The following is a 23,515-nucleotide window of genomic DNA, read 5'->3' on the forward strand; positions in this document are numbered from 1 at the left end:
ATCTTACCTGCTCCTTGGCTTTTTTATTGGGCAGTTACTGAGCAATGCAATCCATCCTGCAGCATTCTGCAATGACGTGGCCATTTTGCTGTAAAAACATACATTTTCCTGTTCTTAAACAAAGTCATAAAGAGCATAAATTATATCTGTTAATGTGTATCTGGCCTTCTGTTTGACCTTTTGTGTTTGCTTAGCATAGGTGCTGCAAATTAGATAGGAGAAATAATGAGACTACAAAGTGGATTTCCTCAGTGCAACTAAGTAAGATTTTCATAAGAAGAATCTGTTATATCTAGTTCTAAGATAAACCTTTGAAAGATGGGTGAAATATGGCATGACATAGATACTTCTTTACAATAAATCCTGTATTACTTTTTACAGAGGTGGAAACTGTTCTATAGGGCACAAAGGAAAAAATGAGGAAGGGGAAAGGGACCATAATTTATATAGTTTTAGAAAGTAACAGGAGAGAGATAAAGTGATAAAAGACAAGGAAGATTTATTCAAGGTTGCACAAGGATGTTTTATAAGCTGCTAATAGTTTTACACAGGAAAGGAGGACATTGAGATTTGATTTAATGAGAAACTTCCCAACAGAAAGATTTGACAGTGGAGCAGTCTGTCAAAATGGTTATTGAAGTATGATCACAAGAAACGTTCAGGAAGAGATAAGATAAAATTCTCAAGGGAGCAGTTAGTGCAGAGATTAGCTAGACCTGATCCAAATCATAGCCCTGGTGATGCTCTTGGGATTTCATTTTTTAAAAAATAATGTAGTGCATTGGTTCATGCCATCTTCTCAGTCCATATCCTTGCAAGTTGCTATCTTCTTATAAGTTGTTATCTTCTAACAAGTTATCTTCTAACAAGCTTTTCCAACAAGAAGGGGCATAAATATACTCTTTCTTTTCACTCTTACTGGGTAGAAGAGAGATGATTAATCTGATATTTCTTGTACTGCGAGAACTAATTAGGAAACTCAAGAAGAATACATGGCACTTTGAAATTACTTCATTTCTCTCTGGGAAATACCAGCTAGGCTAGCTGACATTGCAGTTTCCTGATGCATAATGACAAATACTGCAAGTGCTGGGGATCCTGGTTCTGGGTATGCCACTTTTTATTAGCTAGAAGATGTAACTGCACAGTTTCTAGGGATTTAATTTGCTAATTTGCCAGAGGTCTTGTAGTCCTGATTTCAGTCGTTCTGCATACTGCAACAACAGCACAAGTTGTTGAATTTGATCTTGCTCTGCTATTTTTAAAATAAGCTTGTCTTGTGATGGGAACAGCTAAAATGAAACCGGAGAAGAGGAACTAAAAAATGTTGTTGACCATGTTCGTCTGCATTAATAGGGAAACAAAGGTTCTGTTTCAGAATAACCTTGGCTTTTTTTTTGTGGTCCAAAGTAGCCTAAAAGCCTTTCAGAGCCATTTCAGCCTTGCTTTCCTTTATAGGTAGTTCTTTAGTCCTCAAGAAGCTGTTCTCTTGAGAGGTCATTGATGGACTTAAGGGATGCTGTGGTTATGTTCCATTTGGTCGTATCTCTCACAAGGTTTGTTGGGAAAGAGCAGCACAGCACCTGTGTGAGCATTGCCTTGCAGCATCTTCAAGGGGGAAGTGGAGCCAGCTTTTGAGGTGCCACAGAGGGTTTAGCAATTCAACCTTTTCCTCAGACTGCTATGGAAAAGTCAACAAAGCTGTTGTGAAGAGAAAGGGGGATAAAAGCATTGCATCTGTACAGCAACAATGCCATTGGAAAGACAGGATAGGGAACTGGGTTTACGTTTTCCAAGGAAAGAATTAAGAATCACAAAAGAATGAGGATAGTGAATGGTGTAAGGTTATACAAGAAAACTGTTTAATTGGAAAGGTTAATGGGACATTAAGACAATGTATCCAGCAAATGCTATTTAAATACTTTGGTTATAGATAGTTTAGAAATTAATTAGAAATTGTGATGATGGATGATTTAAAAGTCCTAGGTTAGCTACTGTTCCAATCTCTACTATGGGAATCCAAGGTTAGATTAGACACATTTTGGAGAGGACTGATCTAGAGGTTATGTTTGTTACAGGGTTTGGAATTGTTCTAACTTTTCCCACAGGACATTTCAAGGCAATTGGTTTTTAGGCATCATTTCCTATAACTTCAGAGAGAGCCTCTGATCATTTTTTAAAAAGCTGCTTTTTGTTTCATACAGTCAAGGCCCACCACATACTGCAGCAAGACTGTATATATGTATATAGGCTTATTGAATGTTTCTTCAAATTAGTGCAATTGACTTGCTTTCAGGAAATAAAAAGTGGAGGAGAAACCAAAGCTGTGTTGTTTTTTCTGAACAGGTGTTCTACTAATTACATGCATAATTTTAACATTTAATTGAGGAAAATACTCCTAATACTTAGATTATCAGAAACTGTCTAGAATTTGTAGTGATACATTGCAAGTCTTTTGAAATTCAGAATATGTGTGCAATTTATATACTAAGATTTACTCACACTTCAAGCATATTTTAAAAGCTGTTAAAATGCCAAAATTCAGGCTATGCATAAAACATTTTTTGTCATGTTTGCTTTATGATACAATCTTTAATGGATAACTGAACACCTTGTTCAAGCCAAAACCCAGCCTAGTTTACAGCTATGTTTTGGTACAAAATATTTCACCCTGTTCAGATTCTATCTTGCTCTACATGTGTCTACATGTATTCTCTCTTCATCTTCTGGAGGCAATAAAGAGAGGTGGAAGACAAATGGAATACAGCTGTATAGATTCAGTCAGGTGAAATGAAGGGTGTAATGTGTTTGCTTTGGTTTACTTGATGCACATATCTATCCCTCAGAACCTGAATTTGGAACATTTTGGTTTGTGTAGCTGTTACAGTAATCTAAATGGAGGTACTACACAGAATTGGAGAGCGGAAGGTTGCTTCAAACTAAATGCTTACGTTCAGTATTGTTTCTTTTTAAATGGTCTTCTCTGTGTACAGCTAAACACATGACTGAGAGCAGGATTACTTTCCTGACGATAGATTACTTCTGGATCTTTTCTCATCTTTGGTGTCTTGCAAGGCTTTGCTAATATTGAAGCAGCACTATGTAACGAAACACTAGACACTTCAGTGATGTTTCCATTTATTGATCCTAGCACAGTAATTATGTTGTTGTTTTTTCGTGTATAGAGGACTTTTCTTTGGTAAACATTTTTCTTTCCCTTGACAGATTTCAAGCATGTGTTTATTTTGCATCTGTCTTTCAAGCTATGTCATGTGGTATCCATTACTTAGCGTCTGTGTTCATGGCCGCTACTCCTAACTTTGTATGTGGGATCCCTGGAAATGTGAGTAGTGCTCTTTTCGACAATTCCTCTGAATCAAGTCTAGAGGACATCTGGACGCTGTGGACATCAACAGAAAATTACATTGTAGTCCAGCTGGAAAATGGAGAAATTTGGGAACTTAATCAATGCAGCAGGGCCAAACGAGAAGTCAGTTTGGATCCGGCATATGAATACGAAGGCAATAAGTCCATATCTTCTTGTTCTGATGGATTTCTCTATGACAACACAAAGTGGAAAAGCACTGTTGTTACACAGTGGGATCTGGTTTGTGATCGAGAATGGCTTGCAAAATTAATCCAGCCTACATTCATGCTTGGAGTCTTGATCGGAGCAGTGATTTTTGGTGACATTGCTGACAGGTAAAGTGTCATCCTCTGAAAACTGTAGCTTCAAACTGAAGTAACTCCACATGTATCTGCCTGTTTTATTGCTTTCATTCATTACGTATTCATAATTATGTATTCACAAATCAGAATGTTCTGATGTTGTTTTATTGACAGATGTGTTTATCTCAATTTCTTTTTCTGATAGTAAGTACTAATTTTAAAATATATTTGCAAATAATTTGCTTTTAGATTTCTTTTCCTACTTTATATCAACATTGCTCTAGATCTTGATCCCTCAAATTGCCCTGTGCAGCCAGCATTTGCCCCTAGGTTAATTCTATTTTTTTTTTTTTAACAGGAATAGCAATAGTTAATAGTAATAGCAACAGTAAAACCTGGGAGTAGATTTTCACCTCATTTTCCATAAGGAGAGATTCCTCATGGAAACACAGATTTTTGTTTCTGGGGATGATGAATAGCTGAAGGGCTACTGGAAAGTTAAAAATCTTGTATTTTAAAATCACAGGTTTCCTAACTCTGTTATGAATGCATCTCTGTGAGACTGATGCAAGGGCTTTGAGAATTTGATCAGACTCCACATTCTTAAAATAAACACCCATACACTATTTTTCCTTGCAGCCCAATTATAGTTTTTCCCTGAATGGTTAGCTTAAACTTCAGTCTCTTGAAGGTTAGTCCAGATAGGAGGAATAGTGGTTGTCAGTGAGCTGTGCTGTGGTTTCACTTATTTACCAGCCTGTGCAAAGTTCTGTTTGAGCATGAGCAGAGTCTGTCCATGGAGGAACTCGACCTGAGCAGTCCCTTGCTCACAGTGCCAAGGCTGTCCTTCAGCCCACTCCCCTCCAAAATTCCCTCACTGGCAGTTATTTCAGATCACACACAGAGATCCAGTGTCAGAGCTGGACTCCGAAGCAGCAGTGAGATCCAAGACATACGTCTGTATCCTCTTGCTTCTCTTGGTTTTCTCTCTCAGCACAATCACACGTGTTCCTACCTCAGAAGTGTGCCCAGCTGTGCCCCTCTATCCACATGAGAGCCAAACGCCTAAGTTACATTGTACTTGGTTTTGTCTCAGGCAGTTTATGTGTTTTGCTTTGAAGGCTGATTCAGTGGTATTTATCTCTTTCCATAAAGGAACTTGTTGACTAAAAGTTCTCTCAGGTGTTTTTTTATCCCACAGCTAACAGTATAAGCAGAAAAAGGAGAACAGGCATGTTGTTTTCTGATTTTCCTTCATTAGCACAGCACTCTGGTGTGACAGTTACAACATGGGAATGCAAAAGTAAGATGACCTTTTTTTTAGTTTGGCTTTTAGAACACACAGAATCAATGCTGCCTCCTGATTCAACATTTTGTGGAAGTATTTAATACAAAACCAGAATATCATCCCAACATTTGTTCTGTCTCCCTTTAAATTATTCGTAGCTTTATTAATTAATACTCAGACATGATTTATAAGGTTATGATCATATTGTTCTAATTTCCATTAATTGAGGCCATGGGAAGCCAGTTAAGATAATATACACATTCTGAGTTGCAGATTTATAGCTGTAGATTTTACAGCTGAAAGTTACTGTTTTCGAACACATCCTGGCTGGTGGGAAATAGGTTTGTGTGTTCCTCCCATTCCCAATTAACAGATTTCCCAGCAGAAGACCTCCAACTGCTAGGACTCACTGGGATCTCTTCTGGCAGGGATCAGAGCCTAAGCATTCATGACTCCAGGTCAACGTTGGAGAAAAATCAGAGTTCTTTTATTGTAGTGCCAAATACTCATGGAGAAGAAATGACATATGAGCCCACCCCCATGAAAGTGCTCAAACTCTAAGATGGCCTTTAAAGGTCCCTTCCAACCCAACACATGCTGTGATTCTATGCTCTGTGAAACATTGTTCACAATGGAGTAGATAATAAGTCCAGGAGAATATTATCAGGGAAGAAAAATGATTCCACGCATTTTGTATTACAGAACATTTTTAGATAGAATATAAGGAATCCTTATTAGAGTTTTGTATATCTACTGCAAATTTCTATATTTTTGCCTCAGATGAGCTTCTTACTGATAACATGCATTCACTTGTTCACTGGGTCTACTTGGTCTATTTTCTCCATGAGATATGTGAAGAAGATAAACAAACAGAAGTTCATTTTTACTGAATGCCCTTTACACTGGAAATTGCTCTGTTGTCGGTGGGAAGCTAACATATGACATGGTTTTTTTTTTGCTGTTAGTATACTAGCTTCCTGGATTTCTTTGTATATGGAACACATATGCTGTGATACAATCAGAAAATGATGGGGAAGTATGTAATTGTCTTTTATTAGAGAATTCAACTTCAAATAACTGAACACAGATGTGTTACAGAAGCCTTTCATTGCTATCCATTTTGGTTGTTATTTTGGCAAGAGTTGGCATGTGTTATCACAGCTCACTTTTGTTAGAAATTATTGACTTCATATAAAATACCTGAAAAAGTGAGTCTTACTTACTGTCTTCATAAATAAGACAGTAAATTTCCAGGTTAGTTATGTAGAAGTTAAACTTGAAACTAAAGGTGAGCATATGTGATGCCCACTTCTCCATGTGGCTTCCAGCCTAGAATTATGGAATGGAAGTTCCATCCATAGGAGCTTCTTGCAGTTCCAGAAGGAACTTACTTTGTCTTGTAAGTTGGAATTGCTGGAAAATGAATACAGGTGAGTAAACTAGAATTTAAACAGTGAGTGAAAGAGTAGGTACAATATTTTCAGACTCACTTCCAGATAGTCTCTCAGGAGTTGCAGGTGTATTTTAATAGAATGTTTGTGGTGATTCATAATTTTATCACTGCTGTGATTTGCAGACTGGGAAGACAGCGTGTTATATGGTTCACGAGTGCTGGTCAGTTTGTATTTGGCATCACAGTGGCCTTCACATTTGACTACTACAGTTTCGTGATTGTGCGCTTTCTTCTTGCTATGGTAAGAAAGAATGTTCACCCTGTTGGGTTTTTTTATGTGTAATTTCCTACCCCTTCTCAGGAAAACCTCCCTTTTGTTATTATTTCCTCCCCTACTTCATTATTCTAAAGCCCCCTCTGTTGCACTTATTTCAGCAGAGCAGGGAGAGTCTGAAAGTTCTTGGACCACAGCAGTTTTCCTCTTTGACTTAATAGAAAGCGTCTGTATGAAGCAGTGTTTGGTACTTCCTCCATCCCAACCTCTGCTGGACTGGTAATTAAATACCAAGTGTGAGCAGCAAACTCTGGATTCTGCACTGCAGCTGCCATTGCATTTCTCCTTATTGTTAGAAATTTAGTATATTTTTATTAAAATAACAAATCTATAATAAGTATCATCTTTATTTCTACCACTTTGAGTGATGGAGGAAAGATGCACATTTTCTCTTCCATGCATCTCTGGTCTTTTAAGGTACATCTGAAATACTAAATATATAGGTAAACATGTTTAACATCTAGATGTTTATACTGTACTTAAGGTTATTCTAGTATATGTGTTTATGAGTTTCTATACACATAGTTTTATGTATAGGTATGATATGTATTCAATATCTGATATATATTCAGTACTATATATAGTAACCTATTCTACTGTTTCACATCCAAAAATATATTTGTAGTGTTTCACTATATAATGCATAATGAATTAGAATGCTAACACAAGAAAAATTATGTAACTTATTTAAAGTAGGTTAGAAATCTGAAAATAATCACATAATTTGTTTTATTCCTGCCATTAGTGCATTAGTCAAGGAAGGACCTTGCACCTGTAGCTCCTCTTGTCTGGTTAGTGCTCAGAAGGATTTCCTAGCAGAAAAAGCTGCATGAGCATTTCAGCCTCAGTGAGACCAACAGGAATCCTTTTACTGACTCCCTTGTCTGTTGATGCTAGGGGCTGCGGTAGTTTAGAAAAGCAAAAAGCTCTGACCAGACTAACGCTGTAGGTGTTAACTGCCCACTGGGACTGATTTGCAGGATGGAAGTTTAAAGCTTCAGCCCTGTGCTGCTGAGATCAGCACAGCTTTACTATCAGGTTCAGTGGATTTAGACTCAGAGATTATTAACTGGAATATTTTTAACCATAAAATTGATTAATGAAAATAATATACTGGAATATTTTTAGTCTAGATTTTTTATCTATGTTTTGAAATGTTTGACTGTTGCTAGAGAAATTGAAATATATATATATATGTATTTTCAATATTTTTCAATATTCAGTGAGGAAATACTATAATTCACAACATGCCAGTAATTGCATTCACTAGATAACATGAGAACCTATAAGAGATCCTCTTCCAACATTGTAAAAATTTGTGGAAAAAAATTGTGTGGAAGGTGCTTCTCGGTACGTTTGCAGTGTCTGTGCAGTCTGAAGGTTTAAGGGAACTTTTTCTCCAGATGATTTGTTTTCAGGGTTGCCTTTTTTTCTCTCAGTGTGGGACATGCTGATGTGGTGGCAATTAAGTGTACATAAACGTGGAACACTGTTAGCTGTTTTTATTGCTGTTGCACAAGGAGAATAAATACAAACCTCTTTTTTTTTTCTCTCTCCCAACTTCTCAGGTTTCAAGTGGCTATCTGGTTGTGGCTTTTGTTTATGTGACTGAATTTGTTGGCATTAAAGCACGAACCTGGGCTTCTATGCATGTCCATGCTTTTTTTGCTATGGGAATTATGGTTGTGGCACTCGTGGGATTTTTGGTTCGAACCTGGTGGGTCTATCAGATATTTCTCTCCATAGCGACTCTTCCCTTTGTTTTGTGCTGCTGGATGCTCCCAGAAACACCTTTTTGGCTCTTGTCAGAGGAAAGATACGAAGATGCACAAAAAGTAATTAATATAATGGCAAGATGGAATAAAGTCAGCACTCCCTGCAAAGTTTCAGAACTGTGCTCAGTCCAACAAGATGATCTAGGCAGTGGCAGAATGGGTGACAATGACACATCCTCAACAAAGAAGCACAACATCTTAGACCTATTTTGTAACTGGCACATTGCAAGAAGGACCATCACAGTCTGGCTGATCTGGTTCACTGGGAGCTTGGGGTACTACGTCTTCTCCCTCAGTTCTGTCAGTCTAGGAGGCAATGAATATTTAAATCTCTTTCTCATAGGTAAATATTTTTGTACCTTATTCTGTTTATGACAGAACTAAAACATAGCATTTAGAAATGTCCGTAGATTTGACAGTCAATTTTTAAACGTTGTTAATTCAATTATGAACCTCATTCAAAAACTTTCTTCCTAACTCTTCATAAAGTTGACTAACACAGAAGCAGTATCATTCACTCCAAATCTCACTGTTTCTGGAAAAAAAAAGTCAATTTAAAATTTGATGGCATACAAAATTCGTCTCTGTCTGTCTTTGTGATTGCAAAATCATATTTTGTTTGTCTCTTCTTTGCCCTGCAAGCATATAGTAGATCTGCACAAACACCCAGGAAAGCAGACCAACAATACAAAATTCACACAGCTCTGTTAAAGGCACAAACTAGGAAAAAAAGGGGGAAAAATATTCCTTTAATCACTTATAGTCATGACGTATTGAGTCTGTCTGTGTAGAAAATACATTCATAACCCTCAGAAGCAAGAGTAATTTTATTTGTCTCAAAAGCATAATTTTAATTTAGTTGTACTATACTTTTAATTTTGGCAGTCTGACTTAATCTTCCTCTGGTATATAAATTGTGTCTCAGTGCATTCAAGGCCTGATTCAAAGTTTGTTAAAGTCAGTGGAAATATTCCATTGACTTGAGAAAACTCTAGATCAAGCACACAGCTCTGAGCCAACAAAGAATTAAATCACGCGCTTTGCTTTGTACAACTGAGTACTCTCAGTAAAGTGAACAAGACTGTTCATGTACATGAGCACACAGAAGGACCGGGGCTCTCACGAGTTCAGTTTGTGTTGTCATGTGTTATAGTGTATTGGTGTATTGATGTGTTGAAGAGTGGATGCTAGCACTGCACAGATAACTGAGCTGTTATGGTGGACTACAGTGTGTAAATCACTGTATCCACCTCCTCCAAAAGTATTTTAGCAGAGTAATAAACACTGAATAATTGCAACCTGCTTTTAGCAACACAAGCCCAAAAGATTGTTTCCCAATATTATAGGCGTATTGACATACCATACATGCTTAGTAAAGGAATGCAGCATATTTGTTCAGGGCTATATCTTATGTTCTTCTTTGATTTTTCATTGAGCATAGTTGCCTTCTTCATAAGCAAGTTGGTTTAAAACATGCCTGAACTAGCTTAGGCTCAATATAATTTGTCAAGGGGCAAATCTTGTTTACACAAGGTTTGTGAACAGTCCTAGCCAAATGCCCATTCCTTTAAAGCTACAGAAGTTTTCTCTGGAAAGAGGCATCAGAAGGAGACGATCTGAGTAAGAGCATGACACCGTAAGCAGCTGCCCACTTTTAATGGAGAAGGGAGAAAGCTGGAATCGCACTCTCTGTATTTGTGGAGCTGACTTGGAAAACTGGACCTGCTTGCTTGCCTTTTACACGGGGGTGATTTGGGGCTGATGCTGAGGGAGATGCCTGTGGCTTCAGTTCTGTGTCCAGGTGGAAGCTGGCAAACTGTGGGAGGTGTGTCTGTGTGAGACTAACAGTATTCCTTGTGGGCGCGCTTAAGCTGTTGATGTGAAAATACCTGAAGCAGAAGAGCAGCAAACAGAGAGCTTTCGGTCCTGAGTGCCGGTGCCATAAAAGCAGGACTGTGGCCTTGTGCTTTTCTGTAATTTTCCACCCCAAAGACAACTGAAGCTGCTCAGCACTGTGAAGACTATTTCCCTTGTCCTTCTTCATCCCCCACTACTATATATTAGGCCATCCTTTCTGACTTCTATTGCCGTTTCTGTCACCAAATGAACTAGCACAACATACTGGTTACCTCTAGATTTCCCTTATTTGTTACCCCCTAGATTAAATTAATCCTCATAAAGAGGAAGTTAGAGTTATAACAACAGTATGTGTAACCATGACTTAAAACAAACTAATTTCATACTGACAGGTGCTGTGGAGTTGCCTTGCTATGTCATTGCTTGCATTGCGATGGACAAACTCGGAAGGAGAAACACACTCATTCCGTTCCTTATTTTAAGTGCACTGATCTGTGTTTTCATTATGTTCATACCTCAGGTTAGTCTCATATTGTTGAAAGTGTTCCTGTAGTAGAAATTGATTTTAAAGGCTCTTAAGTCTGTAGATGTAGCTGCTCTTTCTAAATCATGTAGTTGATTAAAGGCTGTTTTTAAACTGCAACTATCAGTCTAAGATTTCTGTATTTTCAGTACAGGTTTCACTGTCATTGCTGGAGTCATATGTAAAATGTTCGCAGGGCTTCAGTGAACCAAGACTGGTGAAAAGTGATACGGACACTAGTTACTTATTAAGAGTGATTTTAAAAAAAGCAAGCAATAAATATTGCTTATGTTTAAGGAAGAGTCACAGCTTTTGAAGGATTTAAATTATATTTTGAATAGTGTTATTTGCTGGTGATTTATTTATTTGTGCTCTCTTTCAATAGGATTTCAATATATTAATTATCTTAGCAAATATGGCTGGAAAATTTTCAATAGGTGTGGCATTTGGCCTTATATATCTCTACACAGCAGAACTGTACCCAACAATTGTAAGGTAAGAACTTTTGCTAGCTATTTATTTTTCATTACTTTGCTGTTATTTCCTTTCCGCTGTTATGCTCTTGTGCCAGATCCAGCAGCTCTTGGCATCGGTGATGGTGGTCTGAAAGACTTGGTATGAGATTCTCAGCTACTTCAGAGTTGTCTAGTGTTTGACTATACCATAAATTTTTATTTATTTTTCATTCCACGTGCATTGATTGGTTTCATCGGGGAAATAGAAGAATAGCTAGTACTTTTGTAAGCGGTATTTATGCCTTTCTGAAGAGTCCTGGTTGTTCATCCTGTGGCCTATGCTGAATAATGCTTAAATTCTTAATTATAGAAGCAGCTGAATTTCACTACAATATAAATATACATTGGTGTAGTAATAGCTTTCTAATTTAATTGCTTAAAGACACATATCCTACAGATGCTTTAAGTACCTGTGCATTTTAATTGTTTCCTTTATCTGACAGGATTCTTATCAAAGTCTTTGTTTTATGTGTAGATCACTTGCTGTTGGAAGTGGAAGCATGATGTGCCGTGTAGGAAGTGTGGTTGCTCCTTTTTGTGTATATCTAAGAAGTGTTTGGATTTTCATGCCTCTTGTAAGTATTTGTGTCAATGGTGAGTTCTTTTGAAAAGGTACACGTAGCACTTGTTTCCTCAGGAACCAAAACTGGACTTTTATTTTGAAAAGGAAATTAAACAAACCATTCATGTTCTAAATTTTAAGTCTCAGAGATTAGTAACTTCATATCATTAAAAATATGCAGCTGAAGCAAAAGGGAGAGTCTGAGTCACTGAAATCTTCTGAAATATTTTATGATGGAAGACATAAAAATACTTAGGCACTGAATCCTGGTATAAAATTGATATAAATATTTTCCCTAAAAATATACTTCGTCTACCATCTAACGTTTACGAAATGTCTTAGTCCATACTTCTTTGCTCTGCAAGCCTAGCAGTTCTTGACCATGCTCCTGATGTACTCTCTTACCCTTTTCGAAAGGCATAGTTCTTCCTTTCTTGGAATTCCTCATGAGTGGCTGTTTTTTTCTTATATTATTCCTTAATTTTTCCATGGCTTCCCTGGGACATTATATCTTTGGAATAGCCTTCCAAAAGATCAAGAATGTCTTACACTTACTATTCTTGGTCTTTACAGCTCTCCCAAAGCTTTCTTTTTGTGTTTTTCATTTACAAGAACTTACAAAGTTTATATTAAAGCTTTTAAGTAGAGAAGAGTTTATTAATGTTTTAAAAATAATTCAAGTTCTTTCAAAAACCCCTTAAAATTCACTGTGACTATGGCATTACATTACATCTACATTAATATTATATGTAGATTATGCATGTTAGAAGGTGAAAATTGGATGTGTCTTTAACCTAGATTCTTGCTCTAATTTTGTCTACCATATTGGAATTTCCTGAAAAAGTGGCATTGTGTCCTTTTGATTTTGCAACTACAAAATCTTCAATTACAGGTGCTAAAGATTAGTTTCAGAGAATTATTGGGAACTCGTTTAATTATTTAAATTAATTGCTCTCAGTTGTTTTGGATGAAAATTGAGAGGATGAAGGAGACCACAAATTAATTTATTACCTCAAGCTCCTTAAAAATGTTTTCTTTCTTAAAAATCACCCCATGCAAACCAAGATACCGTATCAGAAAAGACAAAGAAACATTTGCACAACAGAGTGGTCATGGGAGAACATTCTTCTTCTCTTGTCAGTGTTTTGCCTTTACTGCGTGAGATAAGCTTTATCTGTGCAGAAGTGCTGCAGTGAAACCACAGATGGGGGGGATGCTCAAATATGCTGGAGAGCAGGGCAAATGGCAGCACAAACAGAGGAATTGTTTCAGCTACAACTCTCAGTGTACAAAAAGTATCGAGAATATTTGTAGAATTGTGTAGTAGTTCATAGTCAATATGTTTTCATTATTAGCTCCTGTTGCAAAACATTTGCCATTTTATTAAATAGGCTTGTCCTGAGTTGGAGCATGCGCTCAGGTCAGGTAAGTGTTTTGGCATTGAAATGAAATGGATTATGTTTGTAAGTAAACTGATGTATGTCGTGTTGATCTATTATATGCACCACACATTGTCAAGGAGTTACTACTGCTATTTTTTTGACAGTCTGCCTCATGTACAGTTATGCCACCTGTGAGTAATGTAAGCATCTTATTTTAATGCCTATAAATCCTGAATAACTTGCAAAGTATGTTTTTCATGTGACAGCTTTCTAGAAAACCTACAATAAGACACCAGCTTCAGATACAACCTATTTCTTTTTCTCAGCTGTTAAGAATTATGGTCCAGTAGCACTTTAACAGACTTGATTTTTCTCTAATAAACCATAAATTAAAAATTAAAAAAACCTCCGCTGAGTTCAGTAAAGTTAAATGCATAGAAATCCTGTGTCTAGTACTAGTGGATTTTCAGGACAAAATTTAACCTTTTTTGTTGAAATAGGATTTTTTTAAAATAAGATCACATTTTAGATTGGTTCAGAACCATCAGATGTTGATATAGATATAAGTAGCAGACTAGAATAATCATTTGTTCTCAGAAGAAAAAGCATTTTTTGTCGGGATATTTAATTCAAATTATCTTTTGTTCTAGACTAAACATATTAAGTGCTGATCTTAGACCACTGTGAAATTAAAATTACTGCTCCAGGTAGGGAGGAGGGCATCTGAAAAATAGTGGCAAATATTTTTTTGACATTTTTTGTGGTAGCTGTTGGAGACTGCTGGCTGTACTGAAGTGTCTGAAAATTTGACTAAGCAGAAGGTCAAATTTCACATTAAAACCTTGAAAAAGCAATGAGTTTTAGCAGGTACTTCTGTCAACTTGAATGGAGCTTAAATGTACTTAAATACTTTGCACAATAATACACTTTAGTCCTTAAGCATTTAACTCATTGACTATATCAAAAGAACTTTTCCTGATACTGAAATATATGTGTAAAATAGTACATGCACACACAATATGTGCATTATGAGCAAGCAAAGGGATAAATTATGTCAGATGCCTCATGAAAAAGTACACCAAAATAAGACTGTGAAAAGACTTGCTTTGACTATATGTAAGTTCATGGATAGATGTCATTACTACCCCTGAAAAGGTAGATGACATCTCAGAAGTCCTTTCATTAATATACTGTGACTTAATTGTTTCATATTCTATTTTTGGTAGGAAATAATGGAAAATGCTTTGTCGGGTCAGGGAGAAGGGGAACACACTGAATTAGCATGCAGCAACTTTCACACTGAAAAATAAAAACAAAAGTGATGGAGTAAGAGCTGAGATGAAAACGCAGGAGAGATGGTGATGTGTATGCCTACAGAGTAGTGAGAGTTCCCAGGGAAATAAGAGGTAGATTTGTGAGGAAGGAAAACATGAGAAGAATGTTAAGTATCTAAAAGACTTAACTGAAACAGAGGAGACACACATAATTAAAGTGCTCAGCATTGCTTTAATCTTGTTCTGCTGGACATTGGTAGTGACCCTGTTCTCATAAACTCCAAATATATGGGTGTGCACAAACGTCAATATCCTTTACAGCCCTCAATATCCCCAAATATAAACTTAGGACAGTCTAAAGGATGTGCGTAAGAGGGGTGAGTGTCAAATAGCTTCCATGTGTCAATTCTTCTAGTCTTGCCATGGCAGAAAATTGTGTTTTAATAGTGGAATAGAGTTTTGACGCTCGGAGGTGAAACTTCAGTATTTTGGAATATATTTTTATCAGTCCTGCTACATACACATGTGTCCCTCAGTTTGATACTCAGTCCTATAAGTGCTAGGATTTTTAATTCCTCATGGTAGGAGCATAAGTATTTTATTTTCACTGTAGTTTTTAGTATGAAACAATATTTTGCTTAATTTTTTATTTGGTCAGCTCCTATATAAAATGCAAGTGCAGAAAGAGGAGTGTATGCAACAGTGTGACTTCCAAAGAGTGCTTGAGACAAGCTGTTCTCTTCTTTTGGAGGGGAAGTGAAGCAAAAGCAGCACTGTTCAAGGTTAGAGTGGTTACAATGGAGAATTCCAATTTGAAAGCACCCTTAGGATTTAAAGAGAAAGTCTGGCTTAGCTGCAGATGGTAGCTGGCCAGTTTTTGTCTGAAGCTCTGTGCAAGAGAGATTGGCATAGTAATTCTAAATGTTCTTTCTCACACTTGGAAAGAAAGTATTAAACAAATGAGACAGACCTGAGAATCAGGATAAGGCAAGATAAGGATAATACAGTATCAAAGTGCACAGTCATAAAATGGAAAAACACCAGGGCCAGGCATGATGTACTGTGTGGAAGCATTTCCATCAAGAGAGATTTGGGTCATTTATAACCTGGTGTTGGAAGTCTGTCAGGGTTCTAATGCTGTCCTGTACTTCAGAGGAGGAGAGCATGAATTATTCCCATTGAACCAGACACAGAAATGAAGGGGAAGAAAAGATACTCCTGGAGCATGTGTGTGCTTCTGTATCTGCTCCATGTGAGCTTGATCCTTGCACCACTTGTGCTGTAGTAAGCTGTTGTTACGGAACTATGTGCAGTTGTGGACAAATCCAAGATGTGATCCCAGTGCAGATGTCAGATAATTCATGCACCTCTAACAGCTCTTTGAAACTAAGCTTAGCAAAGTATTTTTGAGCTCTCCTGAGTAGGGATATGCATTTTTGTGGCTCCAGGCCAGCGAGCTACACTGAGAAATTCTGTTCTGGCTGTGTGCAGGAGGAATAGGCACACAGATGCAAGGGGAATAGGTTCAGGAGCTGGAGTGCGAATTGAGATTACAGGTAGCAGGGAAATTGTAGCTCTGTGAACATGCTTGTAAAAATAAATGTATGCAATACTAGAATCAATTCTTATATACACACCTAACAGTAGAAATACCAAACAAAGATATATGTATTGTTTCTTCAAACAGAATTATTCCTGCTTGCACTGTATTGATCCCTGCATGATCTTTCATTTATGCAACGAAAAAGCAGATCTTTTGTACAGTCAACATTTAAGACTTAAGATTTTTGTTCATTACAGTTCCTTATGATTTGTTTTAATTGTACTCTCAAGGAAGATCAAAGAGATTAATAACTTGAAAGACATTTCTACCTTTACAGCTACTGTTTATTTTTTCTAGTTGCTTGTTGGAATCATGGCTCTTCTGAGTGGAATATTAACAATAATGCTTCCAGAAACACTGGGAAAACCATTGACTAATACTTTGGTTGAAGCTACAGAAATGGGAAGAAGCAAGAAAAGCTGTTCAGGAAAGACTGCTTCAGCACACAGTGGTACAGCATTAGAAAAGATAGAGATGTTTGGTCAAGAAACAGTCAGCACTGAGAAGTAAGGCAGCAGCAAAATAGCTGTTCCAAATTTTAATCGTCATCTAATTTATAAGATCTTTTTATTCAAGAAATTTCACTGTTCTATAATATCTGTGCCTTTTACTTTGTATCAGGTCTTGACTTTTCAATAGACCATGTATATAAAACCTTTTCCATGTGACTGAGGTACAGCAGAAAATTTGATAGGATTTCTAGATCTCTTGTCAACTTATCCAGATGTTAGAAAACCTATCTGACTTGCTGTAACCACTTGGAATGATTATTATAAATGTTGGAATCTGCCTGATTACATATATGTTAATTGTTTGCTTTGCATTTTCTGCAGTTAGGTTTCTAAACCCACCAGGAAGTGCCCTGTCTACTCTTGTCCTGTTGCAGTTGACAGTTACAGGCTTGAGACTTCAAAACATAGTAAACTCAGACAGTTGTAATTCAAGAGAGAAGCCTTAACATTGCACCGAGTTGAACTAACTTATTCTTGGGGTTTTTTCAAGTATTTACTAGAAAAGGTGCCACTTGCTAAGGAAAGTATTCTGTGGAACAGCTCCCAACTCAGAAAGTAATGCTAAGTTTGCAAAATGTGCAAACAGTTTGTATATTCATTCTCTTGAACAGCAGAAGTGTTTCCATTAGTGGTTTAGAAAAAACGCTCACTGGATCTACCGCTGTCTTAGTAAGTTCCTTTTATTTTAGGTAAAACTAAAACACCTAATGCCTTTAAAAGTCATATTCATTCCACACCATTACTTCAGTGTTCACCTTCTCTCTTATATCAGCACAGATCTACCATCAGATTCTTCATAACTTTTAAGAGCTACACCAGCAACTTTACCAAATACCTCCATCAAGGCCTTCTCAGTCCTCAGTGAAAAAGAATAAATGACATATGGGTCTTATTCAGGCTCTCTGCACAGAACTGGACTTAGTTATTAACAAATGGTTAGTAGATGCGGTATCTACCCATCATTTTTCTCATAGATTAGTTGTCTGCAGCTCATTTTTTCCTTATACCACACAAAATCAGTTAGAAAAATATAATTTAAAAAATGGTAGCTGGAGGACACTGAGCAACAGAAGAGTTAGTAGTTAACACTAGTAGTTTTAGTTAAGGTGTCTGTAAATGTCCTGCTGTTGCTACACCTCATGTGTGCATCAACACTTACTTGCCGGTGCAGTGATTGTGCCTTGTGACTGTGGACCACAGAAAACTGATATATAAGAATGCATCATTCTGGCTGCTACTTTTATGGCTTTCTGTTCCACTTCCCCTTTTTCAGCCTACCTCCAGACCTGGGATTACTTCATTGCCTGAGGATCTATGTCCTCTTCACTTGGCCACCCTTGGTTTGAAGTACAGGATCCTTCTGTGAGTCAAGGTTCAGACAGCATTCTTTTGTTTGAGCTGCGTGAACCCTGTCATCTTTGGTGTGAACTCAAGATTTTTTTCCCCGTCTTAGGCACCTATTAGTTTCAATGACTTCTGAATTCAGAGTAATGGTTTATATCCCCTTATAAAAGACTTTTCTTCACTGCACTGTCCTAGAATGTCAAGTAGCATTTTGGTCCTGGTATTAGTACAAACTCACATCCTGTATGAGGACTAACATGCTTTGAAGCAAGCAAAAGTTCAGGGAGTTTCTGTGTGATGGTTACACGGAAAGCAGAAAGAAATCTCTGTGCACCCTTCAATTCTGTGGGTGTTCCAGTATTTGCAGAGAAAACCTCCGGAGAACTGCATAAAATGTTGTGGCTTCTGTCCAGATATATTAGTTCAGCAAAAGCATGTGCTTAACCTTACTCGTGTGAGTAATCATATCATTATGCAGAGAACAACTTGGATACATACTTTGATGACTGACGATAAGATTACTCACATGCTGTGGTTTTTTATTTTGCTGAAGAGCAGACCTAGTATTCTTCCACTGCTTTCAGATCTCTCTCCACTTCCCAGAGCAGAACAATTCTCCTTATCTGCAAGATCGGTGGCCGAACTCTGCATGCCCTGCCTTAAAACAAGGGTTTAACCACGCTAAAAAAGAAAATGTCATGCAACACCCTTAACAAGGAATTAAACTGGTACTATCTGACATTGTTGTCTGACTCCTCCTCGCCCAGACCTCCAAGTAATTGCATTATTTTGGGGTTCTTTCACACTAATACTCTCTCTTTCTATTAGTACAGAGTCTTGTCTTAAACTCCTTAGTCTTGAATGCTGTGGACAGTACAGTCTATTTCTAACAAGGTACTGAAGAACAATTAAAATAAGTTTTTCCACATTGTCACCTGCTGACTTGGGGGTTACCCTGCTAAGAGCAGTCAGTGTGTATTCTGTGTTCCTTTGACTTGAAGGACTCAGGACCTGATCATCTGTAATCAGTATACATAAGGTAAAGAAAAGGAAAAAAAACCACTTAAATTCCCAATGATACTGAACAATGCTTACAGGCTAAAATTTAGTGATAATTCTAAAACACAATGTATCTTGATGGCTTTTAACCACAAAAGCCAGTTCCTCCTGTCACTGAAGTAAGTCAGTTGGTATTTTTGGTCTTTGATTCAAAGGAGACCTGGATTTCCCCAAACTAATGATGTTACTTTTTTTCCCTGTAAATAAAAAGTTTATTGATCTACGGGTACACCTTTTGTGATTTTATGCATGAGTAGCTTAGAGGGTGTCTTGGGGTATCCTGTTCTTTAACCTGAGGAAGCATAATACTGTAAAAAAAGAAATTGTGTGTGTCTGTACGTCTCTAGCATTTCTGTTTGCTTTTTTTATTCTATATGCACAAAAATATATTTAACACTAATCACACATTATAAGTATAGCATAGACAGGCTGAGTTGATATCTTTCTCTTAAATATTCACAATTATCTAAATCTTCTTGCAAGAGAGCACTGAATTTGCGAACAAATTCTTCTGCTCCTGTGGGGCATATTTTCCATAAAAAGATTTCCTTTTCATAGTTTCTTATCTGACTCCTTAAGTTTTTTTATGTTCATATTTGTCTCTCTATCTTAGTGCAAATTTACTGTGCTGATCAGTGTCTCTGGAGTTACGTAATAATTTTATGAGATACTGGATGAGAATACTTACCTGCCTTAATTGCTGGTCAGTATTGCACAATGACAAATGTTTTTGTCCTAAATTTGATACCATATTTTATTAGACAATATTGCAGTTTGTTAAGGACATACTGTCTGCAATAATTATAGGAATGAGAGCAATTGTCATTAGTTTAATTATAACCAAGGGAATATAGTGAGTAAATGTGTTTGATTTTTTTAATCTAGGTGCAAAAAAGATATGTGCAAAGATGTATTTTCTACCTTAACAGCTCACTTCAGTTTCTTTTTGCAAATTTCTATAGTTTAAACAGGTACGTAGGGGAAAAAAAAAAAAAAGCTATGCAAGCTATATGCAGTCTGTCAAATGCTTTAGGTGGTACTCTGAATGTCTGAACAACGGGTGAATCCTGCCTGATGGCTGAGAATTTTGTGTAATAGTTCAGTGGAAACAAAAGATGATATGACATCCCAGGTCTGGGATAGAGTGGAGGATTCACTGACATCCTCCTGTATCTTTCACAGCTTATTTTTAGCCGCTCCTTAGGTGCAGTCACTTAGGAAGCCTCCGCAGCACTGGGCTCGGCAATATGCAGGGCCTGTGAGCACCTTTCACAAGGGCTTATAAAAAAGGTGAGGTCTCTTGCACCATGGAGGGAGGCATGGTGCCGGAAAGGCATTTGTGGCTGCAAAAAGAAGAGTTTGGATTCATCCTATACCCTTTACAAACACCTTAAAGATGCTTCTCTGAATGCCAGAACAGATTCATAGGGGAGAAATTAAACTCAAAGATTAAAAAAAAAAAAAGAGCGTTGACAAAAGAACAAGTTTATTCTATCATGAAAAATTCTAATAAATGCATTTGAACAGTATCTGCATTGTTACATCTTTCATGAGGAAAGGTTAAAGCACATCTATGTACTGGTAGCATAATAATTTTGTACGAGACTCTGTACCAGGTGGAGTGTGCATTTTGGTAACATGGGGGAGGTATGTGCTCATAGGAGGGAGTTTGTTTGCCCAGGATATGTGGATTTAATACAATATATGTTAATGGATTTTTAATGTGTATTTATTATCTGCAATCATATGCACAAATAAAGTCAAATACATGTAATTTATTAGTCTTATGTTTTCTGATCAAGTTACACCCATCGTCTGGCTTAATCATTCATGTTTTAATGGCTCTGTATGTCCTTACCAGGTGATTTGGGTTCCTCCCTGAAAAGTAACCATGATGAATGGTTCAAATATTTGTTTGCTAAAGCTGAAAAATTTGCATCATGCCTGATACACTGATTTCAAGAGCATCAAGTTCAATCAAGCTGAGGAAAATCAAACCTAGATAGTATATAACTTAAATGAGGAAGTATGATTTTTTAATATGAACAACTGTCCTGGTTAGAACTAAACAGGACAAGGATAAATAAAAATGATTGCAGGGAGGTTTGTACACAAAATCAGCTCTTTCAAAGAAGTTACTAACCTAAATTGATGAATACTCAGAAGTAATGGGGAATATCTCATTTAGTGACAAACCAACTGTTCTCCCTCTGCATTCTTGTCTAACACACAGGCTTGGATATTGCTGAGGTGTTTGTTGCAGATGAGTAGGATCCAGCCACGGAGTGCTAACAGGCATCTAAGTATTAGCGTTGCCTCGTAATGCTGCATGTGGAGATCAACTGACTTGCATAGGAATAAGTAAAAACCAGTACTAAGTGGTGATCCTTGTGAATATTTTCTCTACGGTCTCATTGGCAATGATGAGAATGAAAAGTGGCTTTGACTAAGGTGATCATGAACATAGCAAAAGAACCAGGAATCACTGGGCAATCTCTCAGTAAATATTTTCACAAAGCTTTTCAATAGGAATGTCAGCATTGCCGGTATCTTCCTCAGATTGAGAGAATTCCTCCAGAAGTAAGTAAATAACATGGGAAAACAGCAAAATGAGGAGCAGCTTAACCTCTTTGCTGAAAGGGTAATTTGCCATGGACACTGGTGCTTGACTTGAAGATCGTTCATGAGATCAGAAACTGGTCAGCACTGCTGTGTGCGGAGGTCATTTTTGCTTCGTAGTATCACAGTATGCTACGGATTGGAAGGGACCTCAAAAGATCATCTAGTCCAATCCCCCTTATCGTTACTGTTTTATTCAAAAAAGCACACAGAGCAAAGGGAATGCTAAGAGAAAGGGAAACACTTCTGAAACTCTGCTCAAGCTGGGTTGGTGGTGTGCTGGGGTGCCGCTACTGGTCACTGTTCAGAAACAAGCTCTGAGTGCAATGCTGGCTGCACTTTGTGCCGGGAAGGAGACTGGTGCTCTCTGCCTGAGTGGCCAAGTCATGGCTTGTCCTCAGAGGATACAACAGCCACTATCATGGAGTTTGTCAGGAGTGTTCTCGAAGTACAAATAAGTGAACGTTGCACTTGGAATCTATTTAGCCCAATTTGTTAGTTGGAAATGTCACACCTTGCGCAATACACTGAATAATATATACAGAAGCATCCATGATGTCTTTAGCAGTTAGGCTGTTATGCAGAGCTTCTTGTCTGTTTCCATGTTTTTTCCTACCTTTCACAAGAAAGTACTGACATCTGTGGCAAAAAAAACTTCTTATATTCTGAAGGCCTCAAGACAGAATGGCTTATCTTCAGTTAATCAGGGCTCTGGGAGTTAGACCAAAGAGGCTCTGTGTTGTGCTGTTCATTTTAGGGAACAGCAGAGGCAAGAAAAACAACATCAGCACTAAGGAGTTGAATCTTTTTCCCCTTATAGATGCCTTCATGGATAAACAAACATTTGTGGTCAGAAGACACACATCTAGATTAAACAGAAAGGACAAACGAAGCTTTTGCTTCATCCTAAAATATGCGTTACCTTAGTTATGGGCACCTTGGCAAAAAAAAAGTGTGCTCACCCTTACAGAATACTTTAGCCCGTGAAAGAGTAGGAGTTTCCTAATGAAATTACTGTAAGAGTTGGTATCCTAACCAGCTTGCGTTTTCTGAGTCTCATCCTCAGGGAAAGGCGCGATGAGAATTCCCTGAAACATTCAGCCTTGCACAAACATCTGTAGCCCGTGGAAGAGTAGGAGTTTCCTAATGAAATTACCGTAAGAGTTGGTATCCTAAACCAGCTTGCGTTTTCTGAGTCTCATCCTCAGGGAAAGGCGCGATGAGAATTCCCTGAAACATTCAGCCTTGCACAAACATCTGACACAGAGAATTTCAATCCAAGTCATTCCAATTTGCTGAAGTTATAAGTAATGGGAAGCAGAATCTCAGGAGAAATAGCAGGCAATTTTAATCTTAGCTAGCACTACTACCTCTGTTTATGTTTGAAGGAGATTTCCAAATGTGACAGATTCCTCTCCAAAACTATTGCAAGTATCCTGTAATGACTTAGAATAGTACAGTCAATACACCAAGCCCATCAACATTTTCATTTCTGAACATGCAAACCTTCTCCGTTTCTCTACCTCCTTCTCTGTCTTACTAAATACCCTATCTTCACAACACTCAGAAAATAATCAAGCTATACTATAATTTTGGCAGAATTGTTCCTTGTTCCTTTCACTGTTAAAGGAAAAAAACCCTAAAATTTACCCATCCAAAAAGGTCAGTGATTACATATGTGTAATATATCGTGGTTTTAGTTTTACCATTTAAGGGCACAGCTACACTGGGAGGCAAGAACGGCTGTTTGTGTTATTATGCACGCTGTTGCTGTATGTACAGATGGCCTTTGAGTGGCTGCTGGTC

At 37.5% G+C, this 23,515-nt stretch overlaps 1 protein-coding gene across 1 annotated transcript; it reads left to right on the forward strand.

Moving 5' to 3' along the window:
• The first annotated feature begins 3,224 nt into the window (after nt 1–3,224).
• On the forward strand, nt 3,225–16,768 carry SLC22A16 (solute carrier family 22 (organic cation/carnitine transporter), member 16). Its single transcript, XM_009877245.1, has 7 exons — nt 3,225–3,702; nt 6,534–6,651; nt 8,253–8,802; nt 10,709–10,836; nt 11,225–11,334; nt 11,830–11,929; nt 16,473–16,768. The coding sequence occupies exons 1-7, from the start codon at nt 3,266–3,268 to the stop codon at nt 16,683–16,685; spliced, it is 1,656 nt and encodes a 551-aa protein (XP_009875547.1). The 5' UTR covers nt 3,225–3,265; the 3' UTR covers nt 16,686–16,768.
• The last annotated feature ends 6,747 nt before the right edge of the window (nt 16,769–23,515 follow it).

The sequence above is a fragment of the Apaloderma vittatum genome, unplaced genomic scaffold (assembly GCF_000703405.1).
Source record: "Apaloderma vittatum isolate BGI_N311 unplaced genomic scaffold, ASM70340v1 scaffold16469, whole genome shotgun sequence".
NCBI lineage: Eukaryota > Metazoa > Chordata > Aves > Trogoniformes > Trogonidae > Apaloderma > Apaloderma vittatum.

What these genes read in the sequence shown, in the direction of transcription:
- SLC22A16 (XM_009877245.1), top strand. Translation starts at nt 3,266, where the DNA reads ATGTCATGTGGTATCCATTACTTAGCGTCTGTGTTCATGGCCGCTACT. An exon ending in TCATTATGTTCATACCTCAG is followed by an intron (nt 10,837 to 11,224) that starts GTTAGTCTCATA and finishes CTCTTTCAATAG; the next exon opens with GATTTCAATATATTAATTAT. An exon ending in CTGTACCCAACAATTGTAAG is followed by an intron (nt 11,335 to 11,829) that starts GTAAGAACTTTT and finishes TTTTATGTGTAG; the next exon opens with ATCACTTGCTGTTGGAAGTG.